The sequence below is a fragment of the Myripristis murdjan genome, chromosome 5 (genome assembly GCF_902150065.1).
Source record: "Myripristis murdjan chromosome 5, fMyrMur1.1, whole genome shotgun sequence".
Lineage (NCBI taxonomy): Eukaryota > Metazoa > Chordata > Actinopteri > Holocentriformes > Holocentridae > Myripristis > Myripristis murdjan.
In genome coordinates, this window is record NC_043984.1 from 19,869,415 (window position 1) to 19,893,191 (window position 23,777).

Genomic DNA, 23,777 nt, shown 5'->3' on the forward strand with positions numbered 1-23,777 from the left:
TAGAAAATATTATTTATGACCTTTACAAGAGAATATAAAAGTTTGCATCAAGCCACCTGCGGTTAGTGTGTTCTGTGCTCTTTAGCATCCATGGTATGGAGATATATGTCATTGCAGAGGACCATGTTGTCTTCTACTCTTTTTGTTATTTTTTATTTATTTATTTAATTCTTGATTTGACAGTATGTAGTGGATAGGGTCAAGAAATGTTTTTTGGCAAAACCCATGAACCAGATTCAAATATGTGATATCAGATCCTTGGTATGTCCTACAGTCAGGAAGATGACTAGCAAAACATTTCCTGCCACATTTAATACTGTCCCATTCAAGGAACAGCATAACAAAAGCCAGATTATGTGTTATTAGATGAAGTTCAGGTAATGTGTCCCATCTCATCTACACTAAACCACACTCAGACACAGACACACACTACGGGCAGTGCAAGTTCAGACAAAATCATTACTCCTACTAATACAGAAAAAAATATGATCACATTTTGAGAACAAACTTTTTTGATTATTTAGTAGTCATGATATTCCTCTTGGTTATTAATTCTCTTATCTAATTGGCAAATAAATGCTCCACCACTAGAGGACCTTCAGATGTTATTGCTGTATGGGGCTTCGGGCTTAAATCTGCAATCCGCCCCTTTACCTGAGTGGACACGCGTGACCTGTCTGAATGACCACACCGGCCTCATCCTGAAACAATGATTATCTTTCCAAAACAGCCACTATTTGCTTTGTCTTACTTCACCGGTAATGTGGACAGACGTAGCACTGCATCATGACCTATTCAGCTGATCAGACAGAGAGGGGACAGGGACACATTGGCCACATTAGAGGCAGGCCATTAGCACTCTGTTGTCTGTGTAATAACAGAGCAGTCACTATAGAGACTGAGGAAAGGTTTTGTTAGGATCACTATAGCAGCCACAATGATTTCTGTTCTGACTGGGAATGTTTATACGGCAGAAAGTCTTGACCTCCACAACGTCTGAAGTTTATTGAACGGCCCTGGCCTTAACCCAGTGGCTCTGTGTTCTCATTACTGCTGTCGAATCCTGGGTTTTCAAAGAAAAATAAATGATCCTCCTTTCAACACTTTCCACAAAGAGGGTCGGTTGGTTGTTTTTTTCTTTCATATTTTCCTCATTCAAAAATAAAAAAGAGAACAGAAGGTGCCCCATGTGTGTTGTTATCAGTGATCACGTTGGTTGTGTTTAAACTGACGCTTTTTCTTTTGGATCAGTTGCTTATCTTTAAATGGTTAGACTGAGTTTAACTGTTTCATGAAGGCTTTGAATGAGGAATGACATCCAGTCTCTTATACAACACATCACCGTAATGCTGTCCTATGTAATATGTCAGACAGATGTGCCTTAAAGTTGGTGGCTCCTGATTGTCATATGACAGTTGCTCATTTTGTAAAAGATTTCCATCTACACACTCACTCATTATGCTTTACTGTCGAGATACACACTACACTTTTTATTAATTCCTGGAAGATCAAGGTAAGTGCCTGATCACAACAGATAAATGTCTATTTCACCATACATCTGGATAAATAGTGGAATTCTCTTATTTTCAGAAACCCTCGACTGCGATTAGACTGACAAGAACATTACATGAGCCATAAGAATTTTATAAAGCTAATCTCTGGTACTGTTCACAACACACACACTGACCAAAAATGAAAATAGTAATCCCTATAATGTGTTTCCTTTCATGTCTTCACATGGGTAGATACATGTGTACATATCATATAACAACAAGCCCCAAATAACACCATAGTTTTTAATCAAGCACTTCTCCAGTCCATATCAACACAAAGGCTACAGGAGAAGAACACACACACACACACACACACACACACACACACACACACACACACACACTTTCCTTGGCACAAAATTTTCCTACTGGTCACATCTGAGGAGGAAGACAAACACAGAGGTGGTGGCTTCTATGGCAGAGGTGAATGAAAGATTATCATCATCATTGCCTAATTTAAGTTGAATCCAAATTTTAGAGAAATCGTGCTTTAAGTAAAAACACATTACAACACACTTTAAAAAGATCAACTAGGCCTAACTAGACCAAAGAGATAGAGCATTTAAATCAAAAATGGCACAAAAACTGCAGAAGCTGCACAGATAGTTGTGCATATTTTTCATATTGGGCTCAGCAAGCGAGGCTGGTGATGTCACATGTTTTACATATGCCAAATTGAGTCACTCTCAGTAATAGCTCGTCTCTGAGGGCCCCTCACGTCCATCTCCACAGGCATGCTTAGAACTTGATTCCCCCAACAACAAAGATCAGCCACCCACTCAGTGACTCATTAGCCCTGCACTGTGTGAGCATACAAAATACCCACATTGCCAACCAAGAAAGGCACCGGCTAACCTAACCTGCATGTGTATCTGCAAGACGGCTGAACAAACAAAGCAAAGCGATATGGAAGTTCATATGCAGACACACAGCCCCAGTCAAGGCACTTGCTGATCTGTCTGACAATATGAACATTAGCAATTATGGTAATTATGGTGAGGCAGATTATCATGGATCTACCTGATTCTTATGTATCCATTCATCACCTCACCACGGTCTCCAGGTTTGCAGACAAGCATGTGCCTCGTGTCTGAATTGTCACATTTGTGCCGGTGGGTGTAGCCAGAATGCTTAAGACTGCTCCTTTGTTTGGATAATGCCGTCTGCAGGTTGTGTTTGACCCACTGGTGCTCATTCAATATCTCAAATCGAGGTAAGATAAGAGGGGAGTCACAGTATAACTGCATTTTTATTTTACTTTGTGGTACATTGAGTAACATGGAAAAACAAGCCTTTTTTTTTTTTTTTGGAACTGGGCTATTGATTCCTTAAGTGAAGCATCCATATTACTGTCAGGAGTGTAGGAAAATCTGGCAGCCTGGTGAACATTAAACTAGATATTACAGAATATTATCTAAAGACGAGAACAACTGAATTTCAGATGTTGTTCCAATGCTTTAGGACAGCTCAGTCAGCACTTACTCCTTAGTACAAAATAAAACAGCGTTTTTCATGTCTCTTTATTTATGATATGATACTGATGTACAGCTCAATAGTGAGTTATTTGGAAAAGATGGAAAATCCTAAAGTGACAACACTGATTTTTTTAAACTTGGAAATTACAGAACTAGAAGGTGGAGATCAATTAGATGGTAAAGGAGTACTCCAATGTTTTGAGCAAAATAACCCTTTTCCAACTTAACCCGACTAAGACAAGATGTTCGATACCGTTTTCGCATCTGTACGTCCAGTGGTTCGGCCCAGAGGTGAAACTGGTATTGAAAACCTAATCTCGGTATGGGTAAGTCAGTAAAAAAATGTATTCTGCCCAAAACCTTGAAGTATTCCTGTAAAGTCAAGCTCTGTAAGTCCACAAATTCATTTTCCCAACCTTAAATACAACTCCAAACTGTCCACTCATATGACATTGTTGTCTTGAGGCCAAAATACTGACATATAGGACTTTATTGTTTATTGAATGGTGTTGCCTTTTAGGAAAATATCCAAACATTTCATTATGGCACACCACAGCTGTGTGATAGCAAGACCAACATCTTCACATTCTAGAGAGTTTCTTTTGGCATAAGATTAGTCTGCTTACTGGTGAAAGAATAATTTCAGGTAATGTGCCGATGGAATGAACAGCTAGGAGAAATAAGAGTCAGATTCTACACACAGTCGAACGCTGGTTATATTGAACCATAATCAACATCACTGCCTCTTATTTACAGTTATATTTATACAAACGAGAGCCAGCAACCTTGCAACAAATTCAATAAGTAAAATTCTTAAAACTATGAGATTACAGCTCAAAGTCTAGTCTAGAAAAACTTAAACAAGTAAATCTTTTTTTTTTCTTTTTTTTTTTTTAAATCACTTTCATTCATGAGTTGCTTTCATTCATTTCATCAGTCTGTGGTCCGATGATTTACCAAACTCAAATCCAAAAAGACATTGAGCTGGAGCGTAGGCACACCATTTTAACATGCCACACAACATGAACAAACAAGTAAACAGAAGAAGGGCAATTAACATCCCTGGTCTCTGGCTTAATTAGCTTTGACCTTTCTCAAGCAGTCTGACACGAGGCACCAATCCATCTCTAATTTTCACTTGTGCATATGAAGTGACCAGAGATAATGACGTCTTCAGAGGCACATCGACTTGCAGAACAATGAGCCTTCATTCTTTACAAAATAGATAACCAATCTACAACTATATTACACCTTGTTTTCTTCAAAAACTGGTGATAAAAATTCCGCATACATGGAAAAGTGTATTCATTTCCAATCTCACTCCAGGCATACAAAAACAGCCACTTTCTTGGAAGATTGACGCAATTTGCCAAACATGAGAATATTTCCTCGTACAATTAGTTAATGTTATGATGACCTGCTGCAGCTGAAATCATTTGAGAAAACAAATCTGAGAAAACCGCTGAGGAGCTGAATCCCAAGCGGATTTCGACTGAATGGATGGTTTTGGAGCAAATTAAAGAGGATAACGTGGTCATGTTGTGACATAGATTGATATTTCAACTGCATGCAGTCACACTATCCATCATACAGAGGAAAGGACTTGGGAGACAACATAGCTGTGCATGAAGCAAGATTATTTTGTGTGTGTGTATGTTTGCGTATGTGGGCGCGCGTGTGTGTCTACAGCAGCCAATCAGCAGCTGGACAGACAGCTATAGGAGGGCAGATCAAGGAGCTGCATGCTATTACGATCACATACTTATGCTGCTAAAGTACTGTTATTTTTTTTTGTTTATTTTTCTCTATTCCTTTCCCTTCACTGGATCATAATGCTATGATTTTTTTTCAATAGTGCTTCCACATTTAAGAACACTGACTGTTGCCATCCCATTCCTATTTGCGCTTAGTGAGCCATTTACTGACTGAATGACCTTTCCACAAATATGATGGATTTGCTGCCACAGTTGACAGCCTGTGTGTGATTATTGATTCAGAAAAAGGAACTGCTGTCAGAAAATAATTGAATATCCAGGGTTGGTGGGGTTCAGGGGGCGTTGATGATGACCCAATGTCACAGGCAGAGGAGGCGAGAGCCCTCTCCCCCTTCCTCGCCCTCGGTGTGGGGGATGCGGGGCAGCATGGCTGAACGAGTCAGACCCCAGAAACGAGGTGGAGACAAGTCCTTCTTGGTGGCCGTGAACTTCCAGCCCATGTGGGAGCCACAGGTCCGGCACTGAGCGATTGTCCAGGCGTACCTGAGAGGAAAAGAAGAGTTACTAGCCAAGCTCTATGAAATGGAAAGGTTCCAGTCTTTATTTGTGATGAGGCACACTCAAAAGCCCTGTAAGATACGTGTACATCTGTGAAAGCATAACGGTCGATGGGCTAACATTAATGTGTAATATTAATGTGTAACCCAAAAATCACCACTACTACTGGTACTTATGTGTCCCTAAGCAACCATGTTATTGATTCAATAACTAGGATCCTGCCTGGTGGAAGACAGCATTTAATTATTATTCTATTCACATATTGCCCCTTGAAACTTATACTGATTAACTGTGTACTTTCTATCTCCTTTATATAGAGGCAGTAAGCCACATAACGCAGCCTCTCCCAGCTCAGTGATTAAACGAGGCAACACAACTCCACTAAACCACGCAACTACAGTAAGCACTTCCTCCCCACTTCGATACAAAAGCTGGAAAACAATCTAAACTAATGCAATTTATCTCCCCTCTTTTATCTCCAGTTCATTTACTCTCATCAATTTCTTAAGTTCAAAGCCCTTTTAGGTTTTATAATTGCAGCCTAGCAAAATGCAAAGGCAACTAGCTTAAGATACATCTCGCATCTAAGACTCTCATCGCTAGCTCTGGTGAAGTTTTTTTCAAAAGAGAAATGGTTTTCAGAAGTTCACGAAAGCTATTATCACAGAAGTTGAATGGATTCAGCGTCTGTGGCTATTACATTATGCTATTCAAAAATCTATTACCAAATACCTTGCAACTCTAATGCAAGTGCTTTTTTGATGGCTTGAAAGAAGGTACTGATAAATGGATAACATTTCTGAAAATAAGATGCCAATGGACTTTCTGGCAGGAAAGAAACTAGGTGCCATTTATGAGAACAGCGGTTTGATGGAGGGTGACGTAACTACTGAGAGCCCTGGGGAGACTGTACTGTCGCAGCTCCCTGCTGCTTTCTCTGCATAAGCCTGCCTCCGCAAAGCCCCGTGTTACACAATGACCACAGTCCTCTGGAATACTAAGAAGCGAGGAAGCAACGTGCCTCTGAAAAACTACAATGAAACGATGCGCTAAACACTACACTGTTAATGCAGCAAACTTGACAGTTTCAAGTGGAGCCAAAAAACTTTTAATTTCAGGCATTTGGCAGGCTCAGTGTGGATTAATCCTACACCAAATATAGCAATGAGGCAAGAGTAAGACCTCGACCACAGTGTGTGTCGTGTCTGTCTTTTGGTGTACCTGTCAGTACTGATATGTGTTGTATTATTCACAAGTCAGCAGAGGAATGCGAGCTGAATGTGGCGTGTGCAGACGGAGTTACCCTGGAAACCAGCTGTGCAGTGTGGAGGGCCGGCCGACCAGGTTGAGGTTGCTGGCTTTGTAGACAGTCAGGGTTTCATGGACATATCCATGAGGGTTGACATACGCAGCCATGGGGCCGTACAGAGACAGGCTGCAGAAGGAGATAAAGCAGAGAAATCATATTACAAAATCAAAGGAAAGCTTTTGGTTCTGTGTGGCACAATGGATTGCAGTACAAAATACTTCAAAATGGCACTGGATGGAAGCATATAAAAACCTCTTTAAAGTTGCAGTGAGTGCAACATGAGAATTTGGCAAGAGCGAACTGGGTGTAAGGATGCAGGATTACAGTGGCAACCATGCTCATCCAAAAATTTGTTATTACAGACTTAATAAAAACTTGACATTGCCATCGTGTTTCAGTGGTCTCCATGAAGAGTAGGGCTAAGCAAAGCAAAGCACAATCCTGTACGCATCATGATACACGGGTATACAATATGACTTCAATGATGATACATGGCAATATTCTACATAAATGACTGAAAATGTAGAAACAGAGCTTAAAATACAAAGTACTGCATAACACCTGGGTTGACTAATAACTATACAGCATTATATATAATACTTTGGATGTCAAACTGATCCTACTGATCCTCATCGTACATGATGATGTATCAGTGTAATCAGTGGCGTATTTTCTACATTATATCTGGGGTCGATAAACTGTCCCGCTCGTCCATCTCACCAGGTGACATTCCTCAGGTGTCTCTAATCCCTCGATTATATATAAACAAAAACTCTTGCAGTATCAGCGCTGACCCAAGGGGGGAGCAAGGCATATAAATAATCATAGCTCACACAGAAATCACTCAATATACATGTTAAACCATACCATATTTAACATAGCTTGATTGTGTACCACTTAATATTTCACTTTCATACATTAAACCAAGTTTCATGTATAATCACAGCTCATGAGTCATTATTGCTCCAACACCTCTGTTATGGCTAGAGGAAATCCAGACTGCAGGAGGATGAATATTATTATACCTCTAAATATTTTTGTCTAGACTTCGGCTCTGATGAGACTTTGGCTTGACTGCTGAGGCATTCAGTGACAAAACTAGAGGGCCGGCCTATCGCAAGTCCAATCTCAGTTAAGATTAAGATTTTTCAGATCTATTGAACACAACCATCAGATAACGCATGGAGAGCTTAGCTGAAACTTTTCCTTTTGAAAATACAAACACAGAAAAAGAGCTGTGAAGTGCCGGCGACATCAAAACCGAGCACATCAGATGTCCATCCAATATAAAGGCCTGTTATGTAACAGCAGAAGCCCTGATTTAAAGCCAAACTTCACTCTGCAGTTCACAATAACTAACAAAAATAAACCAAAAGAAACACATCACACAACAAAGCTTGAAATGTACATCACCCTAGATCATGAAATTACGTTGGAGACATGGAGAACTGAGATTACATGAATGCCTTGTACAATAAGCGATGGGGGCATAATTTAAAATTTTATTAAACATTAATCATGTACACACTGATGGGGAAGGTTCTGGATACGGGCACTCAACCTTCACTAACATGGGACTGAGATTCTCACTCTCTTGTACATTGACTCTGGAGGGGAGGATGGTATTCTCATTTTAGTGCTGTGGCTTTTCATTGTATAAATAACTGTCATGCTAATAAAGACCCTTGAGTGAACTGAAATGACCTGAATCGACCTGAACTGAACTGAACTGTCCAAAATCATGATTTTGGTGGAGGCCATAATTTGGCCTGGGCAATATATTGATGCTATATTGATATTGTCATGGGTAGCCTATACCTGCATGTATTATGAGTGTGTGTTCTGGATATGTGTATGTGTGTGTATGTGTGTATATTTGTGAGTGTCTTATGACTATGACTTAATTCATTATATGGGTATAACATATACCCATATAATGAATGACAGCATTATATATACTATATAAGGGTATTTATGGGATGCGCTGCTGTCAAAGTGCAACGTTATATTATGTTTCTTTTTCTGTTTTTTGTTTTTTGTTTTTTTTTTAATTATTGGTATGACAAACAAATTGTTTATGCTTATGTCCTGTGATGTGCTGCATGGAGAAAGCCACTTTTCAAACCCCTTAAGGCACCAACTGTCATCCCCACAAGAACAAAATATCGTGACATTTGATTTGGTTAATATCACTCAGCTCTGTCAAAGACAAACAACAGAATGGCATCACCAAAGCCATAGACGAAGGAAAGATTTTTCTCACTAGTCATTTTGACATGAATGGCAGAGTTAACGCAGGTGTTACAAATGACATTAAATGAGGTTGGGCTCCAGTCCAGTGAGCCATCATGCACAACGCCTCTGTTCGATCTAATGGAACAGAGCCTCAATTAATGTCATTAGTAACACCTGTGTTTACATTTCTAGTTCATGTCAAAAAAAAAAAAAAAAAAAAGCTGGAGCTGCAGTGATAAACGTCTATTACAAAGGATTTTGTCACTTTGGTGGCCAAACAGCTTCAAGGGCGACAGGCTGGACTAGCGCTTAGAGAAACTGCTGGTTCATTGTAAGGCACTCCAGATAAAATGTAACTTTAAACCTCAAAGGCAATTTTAAACATCAAAATGACTGCTGAGCCTTTTGTAGTCCTCAGAACCCACTGAACCCTGAATTCAGGATTTTCTGAGCAGATTAATTGCGGGAATATGTGCAGAAATACAGAAAGCTAGGAGGGTGGGAAATGATTTGTTTTCTATGTTCAGTTTCCACCAACATAATTATACTAGACTACTGGCCCATGTAGTGGTAATTTTTTACAAATAATACAGCCTTACAAAAACAGGGCTTCAAAATGCAATCACGGCTCACAGTTGTGTTTTGGATTCCTCTCAGGTGGCATTATGCTGCATTCCAGGTGTGATTTTGGGCTTGTTTCTAAGTCTTTCATGTAAGAAACCTCTTTTTTTTTTTAATGTTTATGATAATGCATTAAACAAATCATCAGTCACTCATTCAGATAATCTGGTTGTTCTCAGGCAGCACAGCACATGACAATTTACAATAAACATACAGTTAAAGGCTCTGGACAATTTCAGTGGTGCTTGTTGTGGCGGTGTGTGTCACTGTTGGAGACACACTTAGCCATCACACGTCATACACTCTCAGAAAATTATGTTATATAACAGACTGTGTGTGTACGTGTGCGTGCACACACACATGCCTTATGCTGGTGATGAGACAACTCCTTACACAGTGAGAGCTGAGGTGCGGAGTGGAGCAACTTGTTTTGATGATGTAAACGCAGACAGTCTTTATGTAACTGCCAGACAGTCTACACTGCTACTAATGGTTTAATCATTACAGTAATGAGAGGTTGTAAGAATATGCAAAAACTGGGCTTTACACCAAATGACTTACCAAATAAAGCATGAACACATTTCTTACTCCCTGAGCCGCTTTAAGTGCATCTTTACATTGCCTTAAATTGCCTTCCATTTTTTAGTGAAATATAAATATGTGTGGGCTTTTCACAGAATTAACACCAGAGTACAAAAACAAGCACCTCCACAAGCATGAAAATGTTTACCAAATGTCACTTGTGCCTTTTATTCAAATTTTTAGTATTTAGAGGCTTTCTCATCCTCAAATCAACAAGCAACAGGACAGAGGTGAGCAGGAAGCTGAGTTACTTTTTAAGAATGTGATGGGCATGCATGTATGTATGTACACTATAGGGACAAAAGTGCTGATTTCAGGTGTTTCATTCAGTCCCATTGCCACAAGTATATAAAACCCAGCAGCTAGCCATGCTGTCTGCCTTTACAAACATTTGTTAAAGAATGGCTCATTCTAAGGAGCTCAATGAATTCCAGTGTGGTACTGTAATAGTAATGTGATAGGATGCCACCATTACAACAAGTTAGTTCATGAAATTTCTTCCCTCCTAAATATTCCAAGATCAACTGTAAGCGGTATTATTACAAAGTGGAAGTGTCAAGTGACAGAGACCACGTAAAGTTACAGACTGGGGTCGCTGAGTGCTGAGGCACCTAGTGCATAAGAGTGGCCGATGCTCTGCTGACTCAATAACTGCAGAGCTCCAAACCTCCTCTGGCATTAACATCAGCACAAAAACTGTGAGCCGGGAGCTTCATGGCATGAGTTTCCATGGCCAAGCAGCCACATGCAAGCCTTATATCACCAAGCACACCGCCAAGCGTCAGATGGAGCGGTGTAAAGCACACCGCCACATGTGGAAACATGTTCTGTGGAGTGATGAAACACCTCTCTATCTGGCAGTGTGATGGACGAGTCTGGGTTTTGTGTATGCCAGGAGAACGTTCCCTGCCTGACTGCACTGTGCCAAGTGTAAAGTTTGGTGGAGGAGGGATGTTAATGTTAATGTTAATGTGCATGTTAATGCCTATGGATTTAGAATGGGATGTCATGAAAGCTCTTCTAGGTGTAATGTGAAGGTGGCCCACTACTTTTGTCCATATAGTGTATTTCTATAAGTGTGTGTGTGTGTGTGTGTGTGTGTCAATGGACCAGAGATCACATCACTATCAAAAAAATCCACTCCTATTTATCAGCTGTGGCAAAAGTTTACTGTGATCCTAAAGTGAAGAGATGCACTGACCTACAGGAAATCAAAAGGTGTGCTCAAATCTCACCTGAAGATCTCATTCTTTGTGGTGATTTCTGTGTCCTGGCACTGCTTACAGCACAGTGAAGTGCACTGAGGAGAGAGAATGAGAGTTAACACACAGGAACTACACAGTAAATGATTCAGAGTGTTCCCACTGCTGCAGTCGACTTTGGCTGCTGTAATCATGATGAAAGACACCTGAAAGTCTGTGCTTGTCCGAGAGTAGTAATCCATATAAAATGCACTGTTTTTCAGTGAGACTGATGATGGTTTCGCTGTTGAGGGGGCTTATTATCCTCAATCAGAAGGCAGGATGAATCAATTCAAAAGGAAAGAACACGCAGGTAACATTGCAGGTGACGGTACAGTAGCAACAAGCACTGAGTGAGAGCTTTAAGTGACTCAGACAATTACTGTAGCGGTACATGCACTTGAACACAGCAAACAACACAGCACATGTACACAAACTTATATAAGCTTTCTTAGCAGGAGCAAGGAGGTGCCGGGTGCACAGCAGTGAGACAAGCAGGGAGGATAGGGGCCAGAGCGTGTTGTTCTGTTTATATTAAAGCACATGGATGTTAGCAGAGAGGTGAGGGAGGCAAGACGAAGCGAGAGGTGCTTTAAAACTGTCAAAAACCTCAAGTCTGGGTAGGATCTCTCCCGCAGATGTAATCCAGGCCTGTAGTTACCTAACTAACCACCAGTATATACAGGCTTTAGGACCCAGCTGCTGAGGAATTTTGGGTCTGATATGAATGTGAATATATGGAAAGGAAAATATTTGATGTATTCATCAATAATAATTTTCTGTTATGTGAATGATTCATTTTCCAAACCGCTTATCTGTAAGGGTCGCGGAGTGGTGCTGGAGCCTATCCCAGTGCTCACTGGGCAGAAGACAGGGGAACATTGTGGACAGGTCGTCAATCCATCTGAATGAAGAATGTCTCCAGGGCAAATATCCACATCTTTTATAAAGTAAACTTAACAAAGACCTAAAATGAATACTGTTCAACTATTCAAATTCAGTGTTAATTGCTATGAAATCATCCTACAGTAGACTTCTGAAGATCTTTCAGTTGCAAAAGGCCCCAACATATCTGATCTAGTATGAGCAGGAACAGTTAAAAATGCCAAGGGACGTTAACGGAGGACAGGAGAAATAGTCTGTCTTTGAGTATGTGGTAAAGGAAGGTGAATATAAGATTAGCACAACAGAATGAAAGCCCTGGCGGAGGCTGCAGGGGAAGAGGATGTTATTTTAAACATCAGAAGGAATAAAGGAGGAGTTCTGGCGGGGGGATGACGCAGGTGTTAAGGGTGCCCTCACCCGGTCCATGATGTCCAGCTCACAGCGAAGTCTCTGGATGGCACTGCCGATCTTCAGCAGCTGAAGCCGCAGAGCATCATCTATGGGCAGACAGGCAGCCACTCTGTAGGAGAAGTCTGACAGAAGCCAGACAAAAGAAGAAGCGTGGGAGGAAAAAGACAATGAGGAGGGGGCGAGCGGAAGGACGGAAAGCAAAAATAACACAAACAAAGAGACGTTATGTGCATGTGCGTGTGCACATCTGTAATTCATCCACAATAATCTTGGCAGGCACTCGCTCACCTACGGCATTAGCCGGCAGAGAGTCATCCTTCAGGTTCTCGTCCCATTCATGAAGCTGTTTTTTCACTCTGTTCATGAGCGACTCCTGCAAGGGAAAATGAAAGAAACATTAAAAACAAGATGACCCGTTGTGACCTCTAGGATAATCACAGCCTCATGAAACTTTACGTCCACAAACTAGAGACCTACAGAATTCAGAGGATGTATAGCTTTCTAATTTCCAGAAGAGACTGCTCACTATCCAATCACTGAAAAATGCATTTCTTACAGAAATCTCCAAATGTCTCATATCAAAATCAAAGGACCAATTTTTCTAAGGTGTTCCTCCAGGTCTTTGTATCCTAAAGTGGCATTTTGAAGGAATTTATCACCATTTTTATCATCATCATAATGTTCTGACTCATGTACTCATGTAAAATAAATAGGTGCCTAACCAAAACACTGTGTTTATTGCAGATCTATAATAACTTGACACACAGTGCTGAGCTGCATCTTATGCATCAATCGTAGGTTCACAGCTTTCAGATGATGCATACAACTTCTTTTTCTGAATGGTAACGGGTTAACCAATGAAATTCCCTGCATGCAGGCCGCAGTACTCACAGAGTCATAGAGTGCGTAGACCCAGGGCGGCCACGGTGTCAGACTGGCACAGTGAAACTTCCTCTGTGGTAAAGAACAGGAGCACACAGTGTACATATACAACATAACATAACCGGACTAGTGGTACAGGGTTTGCTGTCACCCCTCATAATTCACTTCCAACTTTCCATATACAACGATGATTAGTTTTCCTCCAAGCATCCAACATCTAAGCGAACAGTCAATCTTGTCTTCCGCCGTCTCATTCCCTCGTTCTCTACATCTCACAAACACAAATATCACTAAAACAATTACGCAATATATGTAAAACACAAGGTCATATTTTAATCTGTACTGACAAATATCCCGAATGTACAAAATTTTAGTGACATCTTCCTGTCACTGAGTCACATCCCCTTTTACGCAATCCACATCTCAGTTCACTCAAAGCTTAAAAAAATACCTCTCTGACTCGACTTTTTATCTGCATCTCCTCCTTTGTGATTGATTTCATAAGAGATAATGAAGATGGGATAATGGCTTTCACCTGGATTCAACAAAGTACATCAGGTGTTTTTAACATTTTGAACATTCAGTGTCCGCAGACACAGAGGGATTGTGTTATGTCGGCTGTTGTTTTTAATAAATACTGTGAACCTTCAAGTAAAAGCCAACTTCCAATTAAACGCCGTGTCTGTCTGCTTTTAATGGCTGACGAAAATAAAAGCCCAGGCTAATAACTGATATAGTAGTAATTGTTGAATATCCAACTGTGCAATAACAAGAGGTGTTTGTGATGCCGTGCATATACTTTGTTTGCATGTGTGTGTGTGTGTGTGTGTCTGACCTGACGGTAGTTATTCCACCAGCACTGGGCCTGTGTGCAACTCTGGGACGGGGGTCTACAGGAGGGGTGCATGTGGAGCCTGGAGAGGGGTGTCAGCTGCACTGCAGTGAGGGGATCTGGGAGGATCCGCTCCGGGAGGATCTGTACCTTAGCTTGTCTGATCCTACAGGAGAGAGAGGAAAATGGAAGAAAGGAGGTTGGTAAATAGGCGCAGATAATAAAAATACGATAAAATACACAGGGAAGGAGGGAAAGGGAGAGCGACCAAGAGAGGAGCGGGTTAAACTGAATACATCGGGAAAAGATGGGACAAATGGAGCGACCGGGTGTCAACGCTAATGTTTTTCGAAACGATACCAATGCTAGTGTTTTTAGCATTGGTAGTATCGACACAACTTGATCCCTCACTCTGTAACTCAGTGCTATTATCCTAATCCAGCCTCAGCCTGCATGTTTAAAGACTGCAACACTTCAGACTGTAGTCATGTTTATAGGACTGTAAATCAAAATAAGATCGCATAATCATAACATTAGATTTGTTATGATAGCAGGACATTTCATAGAGTTCATATAATTGTAAACTAATATTTTGTTTTCTGCGTCAAGAGCACTGGCCGATGTTGCAATTGTAACTCTGTTCTTCTTCTAATGTATCCTATATGTTTGTTAATGTTTATGCAGAATAACAGGAAGCGTTCTGAATAGGATTTCTGTTCTAGCTGTCACATTGCATCAAGTATCAACAATGGTGGAATTTTATTGGTATTGGGATAAATTCCCAAAAATCTGATATTGTGACATCCTTAATTAAAACCACCACTGTTAAAACCACTGTGTTTTGGTATATCTGGTATAGCCTGCATGACTCCCTTCTTTCACTACCTCCCTTGTGTTGCTTTTATGTATTGTTTTGCATTGTTTCGTGTGAAATTGTTCTTTTATGTGAAACTAATTGCGCTGCCGTCCTGACCAGGATTCCCTGGAAGAAGAGATCTTCTATGTTAATGGGACCTTCCTGGCTAAATAAAGGAAAATTAAAAAATAATTTAAAATGTTGCAGCTCCTACATAAGAACAGTAACTTAACATGTCTTGCAATATTTAATCTCTACTTGCATTTAAAAAGGCACAAACGCAAAACACGTCAGAGATAAAGAAGTAAAAAAAAATAAATAGCTGGCATCATTTCTAAGTGTTTGTTTGTATAGCAGATGGCAAGTTCAGCGATCGATTATCCTGGGCTTTAACATTCAGAGAGGAGATGCAGACAGGAGGGGAACAGCATTCAGATAAAACCCCTTCAAGACATGTTGTCCTCTAAGAGGTAAAGACGCATGCCGCACACAACGCCAGATTCCATTAAAACGATGGCGATGTCACTCGCATCATGACGAGAGGTCAGAATGATTACGGCCGCCAGACGTCTGTGTGCGTTACATAACAGCGACAGGAAAATGAGAGAAATATGTCTTTATTTATTTATTAGACTCGGTGCCTCGGCAGCTTGGACATGGATTTCCAGGACAAGGAAGGAATTAAACAGACATGATCCATCACTGCAGCAGTGTCTTCACTGGATCAATACTGGATTCATTTAATAACAAAAATAAGCCCTGCTCTGTAAGTACTCCATTGAACTCAAAATGAAAGAGCTAATCACAACCCACAAAGCTGACACAAAAACCTTTGGTGGCCATGTTTCCAGGAATAAGAGTTAAGCTCCCCAGATCCACTCAAATAAAGCTGACCCTGTTGTTTTTTGTTCTCCTGCAGAATAAGTCTGCCCTCTAGCTGTCAGCTGTGATAGCACTTTAATAACATGGAGGACATCCTGACTGTAAACTGGATCACAGGGTGTGTCTGGTCAGAACCAGATTCTGATGTGGTTTCATCCTCCTTTAATACATAGGCAGCAAAAACAGATATTTATAAGATCAATTTCACTGTTAGAATGAAATTAGAGCATCTCGGAAATGGATCATTCCATACTGGAGTCATGTTCAGACTCAAGATCCAGGTAAATACAAATAAACAACAGCAGCAACATCCAAACGGTTCAGAGTGTAGTTCAGTGCTGTGGGAACCCTAACCCTAACCCGCAGCACTGACTACATGATGATGATGCTTTTATTCATAAAGGGTAACTCCCATTCAAAAGTGCACATTAATGAAGGTTCTTTCAAATCCTAATTTTTGGCAGTTTCAACTTACCCATCTGCTTGAGTTCTTATCTCATGGACCTTGAATCTCTGCCTCCCTACAGCTTTCACCTTGACTGTTTCAATGCCATACTCCTGCTCCTCGCGGTATGCATAGATTTCAGCTGTTGTCCCAAACTCTGCCTCTGGGTCAGTGGTGTCGCTGCAGGAAGCCACATCAAAAACAATTCAGTTATTGAACATCAAAAGAAATGCCTTTTGTTGTTGTCAAAGCAAGAAGTATGCAAGAACTCCCAAAGCATACACCACACTTGGACTGCCAGCTACCTGTGTGCGAGCACAGCAAACGTGCGGTCCCTCTGGATGACGCTGCGCATCATGCTGACCTCCTGCGGCCTGAAGAGCTGCAGCGGCAGCGTCTGGCCTGGCACCAGCATCACGGCCGTGTGGGGCAGCACAGGGATGGTCTGACAGCTGTCGTCATCGTGCACCGTACGGCCGTGAAACTCCTCCATGTCTGAACCCAGGTACTGCGGACAGAGAGGACACAGTGAAACACAACACCTTCAGAACAAGATCCACGGAGCTCCCTGCCAGCTGGAAACTGGGAGGTCATGACAATAATCAAACAAATGCACTCCAAACGTGCAGCCCAGCAGTACAAAAGTCTAACATCTACTGAGAAGAGGTCTGACTTAGAGGAATCCTTTGTCAACACTCACAGCATGTGATGTGGGAAGACTGGGGTCAAAGTTGATGATATTAGGTTTTTCTGCATCCTCACTGTCCCGATCTTCAGTCTCCATGTCATCGTCCTCCTCCTCTTCTTCATTCTCTGTAATGGCACATGCAGAATGACCAGTCGCTCTCTGCTTGAATGGGATCTCAGGTCAAGCTGGAGATGTTAGCTAGCTGGCTGAGTATCCCACCCACATTACGCCTGCAAACTTAGCAGCCTTATATCAAACCGGTTAGCTGCCAGGAGCTGTTATTTTTTGGAGAATGAAGTAAAAGCGAAAGTCTGACGCTAGGTTTCGAAAATCTGCCAGTCAGGTCAGGCTGTGATCACTGACAGTGGCCTTTTGCACAAGAAGAGCAGCTAGGTACGAAGAAAAACGCTTTGCTAAAGAAACACCAGGCACACAAAGAAAGCTCTTAAATGAGGATGAAGATCACTTGTTACCTGGTAAGAGCTGTAGCTGGTTGCCCATGTTGTCGTTGATGTTGTTGTCACCTCCACCCCTCTCGTCAGCCATATCCTTGTGTTTACAATCCTACTTCTGCTTCTTTGGTGTCTTCAACGTGGAGTGCGGCTCCAGCGCTCCTGGTCTCCCCCTAGCGGCAGAGGGTGGGAGAGGCGGGCCTAGAAGTCTTAGCTGGAAGCGGGAGTTTAATCAGTGTAATCAATCCTGTCTCACTTGATGGTTAATTGCATTCCAAGGTATAAAACAGAAATACAGCCTTGCTCTGGCTGCTAGGACCAGAATCGATAGCCACTTTTTTCCCCAAAATCTAAACCTAAATTTGAGGGTCCACTCCCAAGTGTGTGCATCCTTCTGTTTCTGCACTATCAAAAACAAGGAATACGCATCTGGTGCACTGGGATCAGTAATCAAAAAGGGGAAACGATGTATCTGGGCATTCAGTGAAAGGGTATTCATCACCTGCGTGGTGGAGGTAGATGTGGTTCCCCTTAATCTGATGCAGATGCACTGCAGGCATATTCAACTAGCGGCCTATGGATGCTGCCCTTTTGATTTTTTCTCGGCCTGGCAGTTTTGATAGCCAAGTTATAATGTGACTTTGACTACACCTTTAGCCTGATGATAGTGTTTTACTCTATCCATCCTGTTTTCTATCTTTATGGATGTTGACTTGTCATAAAAGCACGATGCGTCATATTTTAGTGGGTACAAAGATCATCCAAAGAAATGCTGTGACTTACTGGTATTTTGGTGACCCAGAGACACGGTCGTCCATCCATGTGGTGTTTCAGTGTTTTGCACCGGGCTTGGCGAGCAAGGATGGGAGGGAAGGACGGGCGCACCGAGATTGGGTGACTATTTAGATGAGGAAGCGCAAGTCGAGGTGTGCTATTTTGCTGAAACAGGTGAGTAAGTAAGTCATTGCGATAAGACACTGACCCTGCGTTCCAGTACCCTTACTACCATACTATTTAGTAGGGAAAAAAAGAATTAGTATGTCCCAATACATACTAAACTACATACTTTGTAAGGGCAGCTGCAGTACATACTAAAAGTAAAAAGTATAAGTATGCGATTTGGAACGCAGGGCAAGTCTTATCCAGAGCGCCCTGGCTGTTTGGACATTCATTGCGCACGTGGATTCTCACGCCAGAAGCCACTCCGACAGCTCAGCAGCAACGAATATTCAACGATGTGTTGTTGAGGACAACATACTGCAAAGTGGAGTTAACATTTGTCCTGCGTCAAATGCTTTTTAGATGTTTGGACAAGTCAGGTGGGATTTTTACAATACGGAGCTCAGAAAGTCGGTGCGTGCTGTGCGTCATGCCGCTGTGCCTGGATGCCAACATGACTTTTCAGAAGGGACATTACAAGGAGTGAGGCAGGGAGAGGCTGAGCTGAATGTGGCCAACTTGAGTTGGCAGCCATGCATTGCATTTTCTTCAATACCACCACTCATAAAATCATGCTAATTTGTGCATTAACCGTACAACACCTTTTGCTATTCTCAGTTATCAGTAATCAATCGGTAGTTGTCATTAACTTAATGTAGCAGGCGCCCCAGAACCTAGCCGGGCCCACTTTACCGTGGGAAGCTGTGGTTTAAATATTTCGTGTCTGCCATGTGGTTTTTGAGTTAGAGATCACCACGAGTCTACATGAAGCCCCTACCATAAAGGGTCATGAGGGGTCAAAATGCTTCTTTGGCAAAACTAATTAGGGCCCATCTTTAGAGAGAAAAAAAAGTGACTCTTGGTCTTTATAGGACTCTGCAGGTTGTTGTAAGCTCTAATAAGGCTCGTTTCCACCGCCAGAACTTCGGGGTAATTTTACGGGGCTGCAAGCTTTGCACTTAAGAGATTGAGTTATGCAGGGAAACCAACATGACTGTCAATTAGCATCAGCCGTTTCATTTAATGACTAATTTAATGAGATCAGGACACTTAATGACAGTAACTGCAGTACTAGCTCCATCTCTTACCATATAAACCACTCATGGCCCAGGGTCAAGCCTTGATTAGCTCTAGTTCTTTTAACTAGACACCTGCACCGTGAGATCTAGTCAAGAAAACTGCACTTTCTGCCAAACGTCAAGACTCAGATTCCTAGTTGAACACACACCACAGGAGAACAGTTGTTGGTAACCAAAATTTATTATGGTCTCTTAAAGCAGCTGTAGTAATGATGTTGAGGGGAGATCCATTCTTGTCATCGGCACCATCCTCCAGTCGAAGACATCCACAACTGGCTGCCATGAAGTGTGGCGGCTCTTTATCAGAGTTGAGACGCTGCTTCTCCAACCAGGGCGGCTCCACGCGTCATCTCAGCCGCAGCTTCAGTCGTCAGGTCAGGCTCTGACAGGATCACAGCTGCTGGGGAAGGGGGCAGTCTACTTGGACCTCTGCCTCATCTTTCTCCTTTTACGCTTCAGCCTGTTGGAAAGAAGCAGCTTTCAGTAAAGAAGGACCTCACACGTATGCCACTATTGCACTGTTCACAGCATTGGTGATGTGTAGTTGTACATCCTATTAGGATAAGATCCTGCCTATTTCACCCCTTGGCTTCAAGTACCCCATCTCAAATGCAGATTCTTTCCAGGTACAAGGTCCACATTTGTTTACCCCAAAACTGTGCCAATGACCTGAGGGTTTACAGAAAGGGAAAACTGGCATCTGGATCATTTTCTGCACAAGCTGCAGAGACATTAGGAGCCTTAACACCGCATTTTGAAGGATGGAAAACCATCTAACTATGGATGGACAACTGATGCAGCAGCCTACTCTCACAACTGACCCAAACAGATAAAGCAGCTTATACAGTTACTTTCTAAACTCAATTTAAGGTTGAATTAAAGAAAAAAGAAAAAAATTGAAGATGAAAGCGACTGCCTGTGAATACTGACTAATCAATGAATTTCTGATTACTTAAGTGTATTTCTCAAGCAGCCTGACTACATCCAGGACAGAACCATAAGGTCTAGTGTCACTAATCTATTACACCAATATATCACAACTCCATAGTGTTTTCACTGATTGCCTCGTCTTCAAACAAAGGGAAGGAATTAATCAGTGAAGCCACCTGATGTAGTTTTCATTGAATGAAAACCTGCAGGCTCTGGGTGCTTCATGGCACATGGCTGACTATCACTGACTTTGAGGCAGGGAAAAAAAAAAAAAAAAAAAAAAAAGACATGCTTCATGGTAATGCAAATTACATTCAGAACTTAACAGACACTTGGAATAAGCGCATCAATAACGCATTGCAAGAGGCAGTAGGATATACTACAATTTATTCGTTCACTCCTACTGCTGTGGGTTTCCACCTTCAATGTGTACCCATCATGCACTGATAGGAATTATCAATTCATTCTCCTTTCCACATTTTACAGTAAAAAAGTCTGTAAACTGTAGCAGCAAATATTTTATGGTTGCTTTCCTTTTGAACTTTGACATAGGGCACTTGAGTGCACAATTTACATTTATGGCTTTTGAGGTCTGGTGCTTTCAAGGAGCAATTGAACAGCAACAATCAAGTAAATATTCCGTTTTGCAATACGGTAGCTCCATTTTCTCAGTGGTCCAGTTTACATACTCATTTAAACTGATCTGCTACTACACACCATGACTGCTTTATGAAGTCAGACACCAGATTGGAGGATACACAAAAAGTGATCATCATTTACATGCTCAAATCAAACAATCTTCATTATAAATTTACTCGCTTCTGTGTGTTTGGTTTTACATTATCATTTTGGCATGAGTATGAGGCACAGAGCTGACCAATGCTCTTATGTCAATTCTCTTCTTAAGAACCTTTAAACCTTGTCTCAAAGAAATTACTGTATTAGTTCTGTTACCGCATCTGGCCTCCTTTCTGCCTCTGTAAGTTATCTGGCAGCTTAGCGAATATGAGTAAAGGTCTAAAAATCACAGCCTATCCACTCCCTGTGAGGTGTGCATACTAAATGGTCTGGACAGAAGTTTTTAATATGTGAAGTGTAAACCCCAGTTCTCATAATAATGTTCAACAATATAAAATCAAGACTGCTCAGGTGAGTTTGGACAGTAATATTTTGGTTAAGGCTTACCTGCGCATACGCTTCTTCCTCCACTAGAAGGCAAAAAGAGACATTAGTGTCAAGTATTTACACTGTTGAAAAAAAAAAAAATGTACTCATGCATGCTGGTAGAGCCCTGGACAGCATGCTTGTTGGAGGATTAGACAAGCCACTACAACATAGCAACATAAGTAATGGCTAAATTTATCTTTACTTTATAAAACGGCAGGGTCAGTAACCAACTTTACATGACCAACACCAATAACTACCTGGATCACACGTAATCAGATTAATTGCACCTCACACAATTGATTACCAGCCACTGCGGAGACTACAGCATGTAAAACAGAGGGCCGTGAGGGTATCTTAGCATGAATGTTACTAAGCACACACCATCACTGTAACACCTATTAAATCACTGTTATTACACTGCCACATGGTCAAGTATTATTCCATGCAACCTGGAGAAACAGTGGATTCAAAAAGGCCACAGTTAGCATGACTACAGACAAGCTAGCTGCAGTTAGCCAGGTGCTTGCTAGCGGCATTGATGCTTAACGGAAGACAATTCAAACACTAAAAAAAAGACATTATTTGGCTCACTTACCTTGGCCCTCATCTTGTGGAGACGTGTCTGTGAATAACAAGTGGAGAAACAACGTTAGATACTGCGGATGGTTTGTGAACTTTGATGATTAGATTGGATTTTAGTTGGCGGTTATTTTCCTAGCTTACCTCGAAGCGAGGAGAGCAACTGAAAGAGGATGTGACGACGAAAGAGGGCGGAATTTATGGCGAGTGCGGCGTCATGTCCCAGCGCCCTCCGCGTTGGTTTATGGGAAATGTAGTTCCAATTCGCCAACGTTGCACAGCGTAACGATATTCTCCAGAAATATCAGTACTATTGTGCTCTGTGTCTATCAAAAGTTGTAGGTTATGACTGGTAGTGTTCCTGCAGACTTTTTTTCTTTGTAAAGTTTGTGAGTCTGTGCCGTTTTAACTGAGGATGAGGATGACGGTGAGGAAGGAGAAAACCCCTCAGGCTCATGCCAAGACCAAGGTTAATATAGTGTTGCATCGTACATTGGTTTTTATTTTTATTTCGTCTTGACTTTTTATTTTTCAGACTTATTTTTAGGTTTGCTAGTTTAGTTTGTTTGTTTGTTTTAGAAAATGCGTAGTTTTAGTTTAGTTTTCATTAGTGTCAGTGTTGCTTTTAGAGTTTTTGTAATATGGCATATTTGTCACCGTACCATTTTAAATAGTGTTTTCACTTCGGGCAGATGAACAACCAAATAAACTGACAACGACGAAAACTTAAGGCATTTTCTCTATAATTATAGATAGTTTTAAAGACCATACCGTCTCAGTTAGTTATCTTTTTTGGTAAAGCTTCATCTTCATTTGTACTTAATTATTTTTTTCACACCTGCTTTTCGTTATTTCGTCATTTTTCGTTCACGATAACAGCATTGGCCAAGACTAATGACCCATAGAATTAACTGCCTTAAATTTCTGTCTTGAATGTTTTGATGTGAGGTTTGTACAAAATATAAATAGTGGAGTGAAATGCTCTTACACTTTGGGTCATAATGGGGATGATGGGGATTATCCTGAACTCTTGAGGATTTCCTAATCACATTCTTTTGAAAATAGAGTGGCATTCATCTCTCTCTCTTTTTTTTTAAACCACATCATAACAAGGTGAGGCGTCTCCCATTTGAAACTGCACCGTCTGCTCTAACAACAAAATAAGTGATTGAAAGGCGATCCTGTAACTTTGGCCTTATGTCTGACTGAAAGATTAAACCAAACATTGGACTGACCACGTGGTTGTTTTTTCAGTCGAGTTTATTTCCAAAAATAATAGAAAACAAACAAATAGTTGGCATGTTAGATTATGACAGAGATAACATGTGACATTACAGCATCCTTGTGTTTCCTGCTGGGTCACATATGTTGGTTTAGCAGCAGCTCCTTATCCCAGCTGAATGATGGTGAACTCATCCCACGCTCATGTTTTCATACCACCACCATACATCTCAATACAGG

The 23,777-nt window shown here is 41.3% G+C and overlaps 1 protein-coding gene and 1 long non-coding RNA gene across 2 annotated transcripts; both read right to left on the reverse strand.

Annotated features, from left to right (window-relative positions):
• Positions 1–3,041: 3,041 nt before the first annotated feature.
• crbn (cereblon) lies at positions 3,042–17,784 on the reverse strand. The gene is made up of 11 exons (XM_030052196.1): positions 17,644–17,784; positions 17,183–17,295; positions 16,788–16,990; positions 16,513–16,662; positions 14,303–14,465; positions 13,477–13,539; positions 12,874–12,958; positions 12,592–12,707; positions 11,284–11,348; positions 6,605–6,736; positions 3,042–5,286 (listed from the first exon to the last, which is right to left on the reverse strand). The coding sequence occupies exons 1-11, from the start codon at positions 17,714–17,716 to the stop codon at positions 5,103–5,105; spliced, it is 1,347 nt and encodes a 448-aa protein (XP_029908056.1). The 5' UTR covers positions 17,717–17,784; the 3' UTR covers positions 3,042–5,102.
• A 2,018-nt stretch (positions 17,785–19,802) lies between these two features.
• Positions 19,803–22,559, reverse strand: LOC115359912 (uncharacterized). Its single transcript, XR_003928289.1, has 4 exons — positions 22,461–22,559; positions 22,333–22,359; positions 21,756–21,778; positions 19,803–20,100 (listed from the first exon to the last, which is right to left on the reverse strand). It is a non-coding gene; the product is annotated as an uncharacterized LOC115359912 (long non-coding RNA).
• Between the last annotated feature and the right edge of the window lie 1,218 nt (positions 22,560–23,777).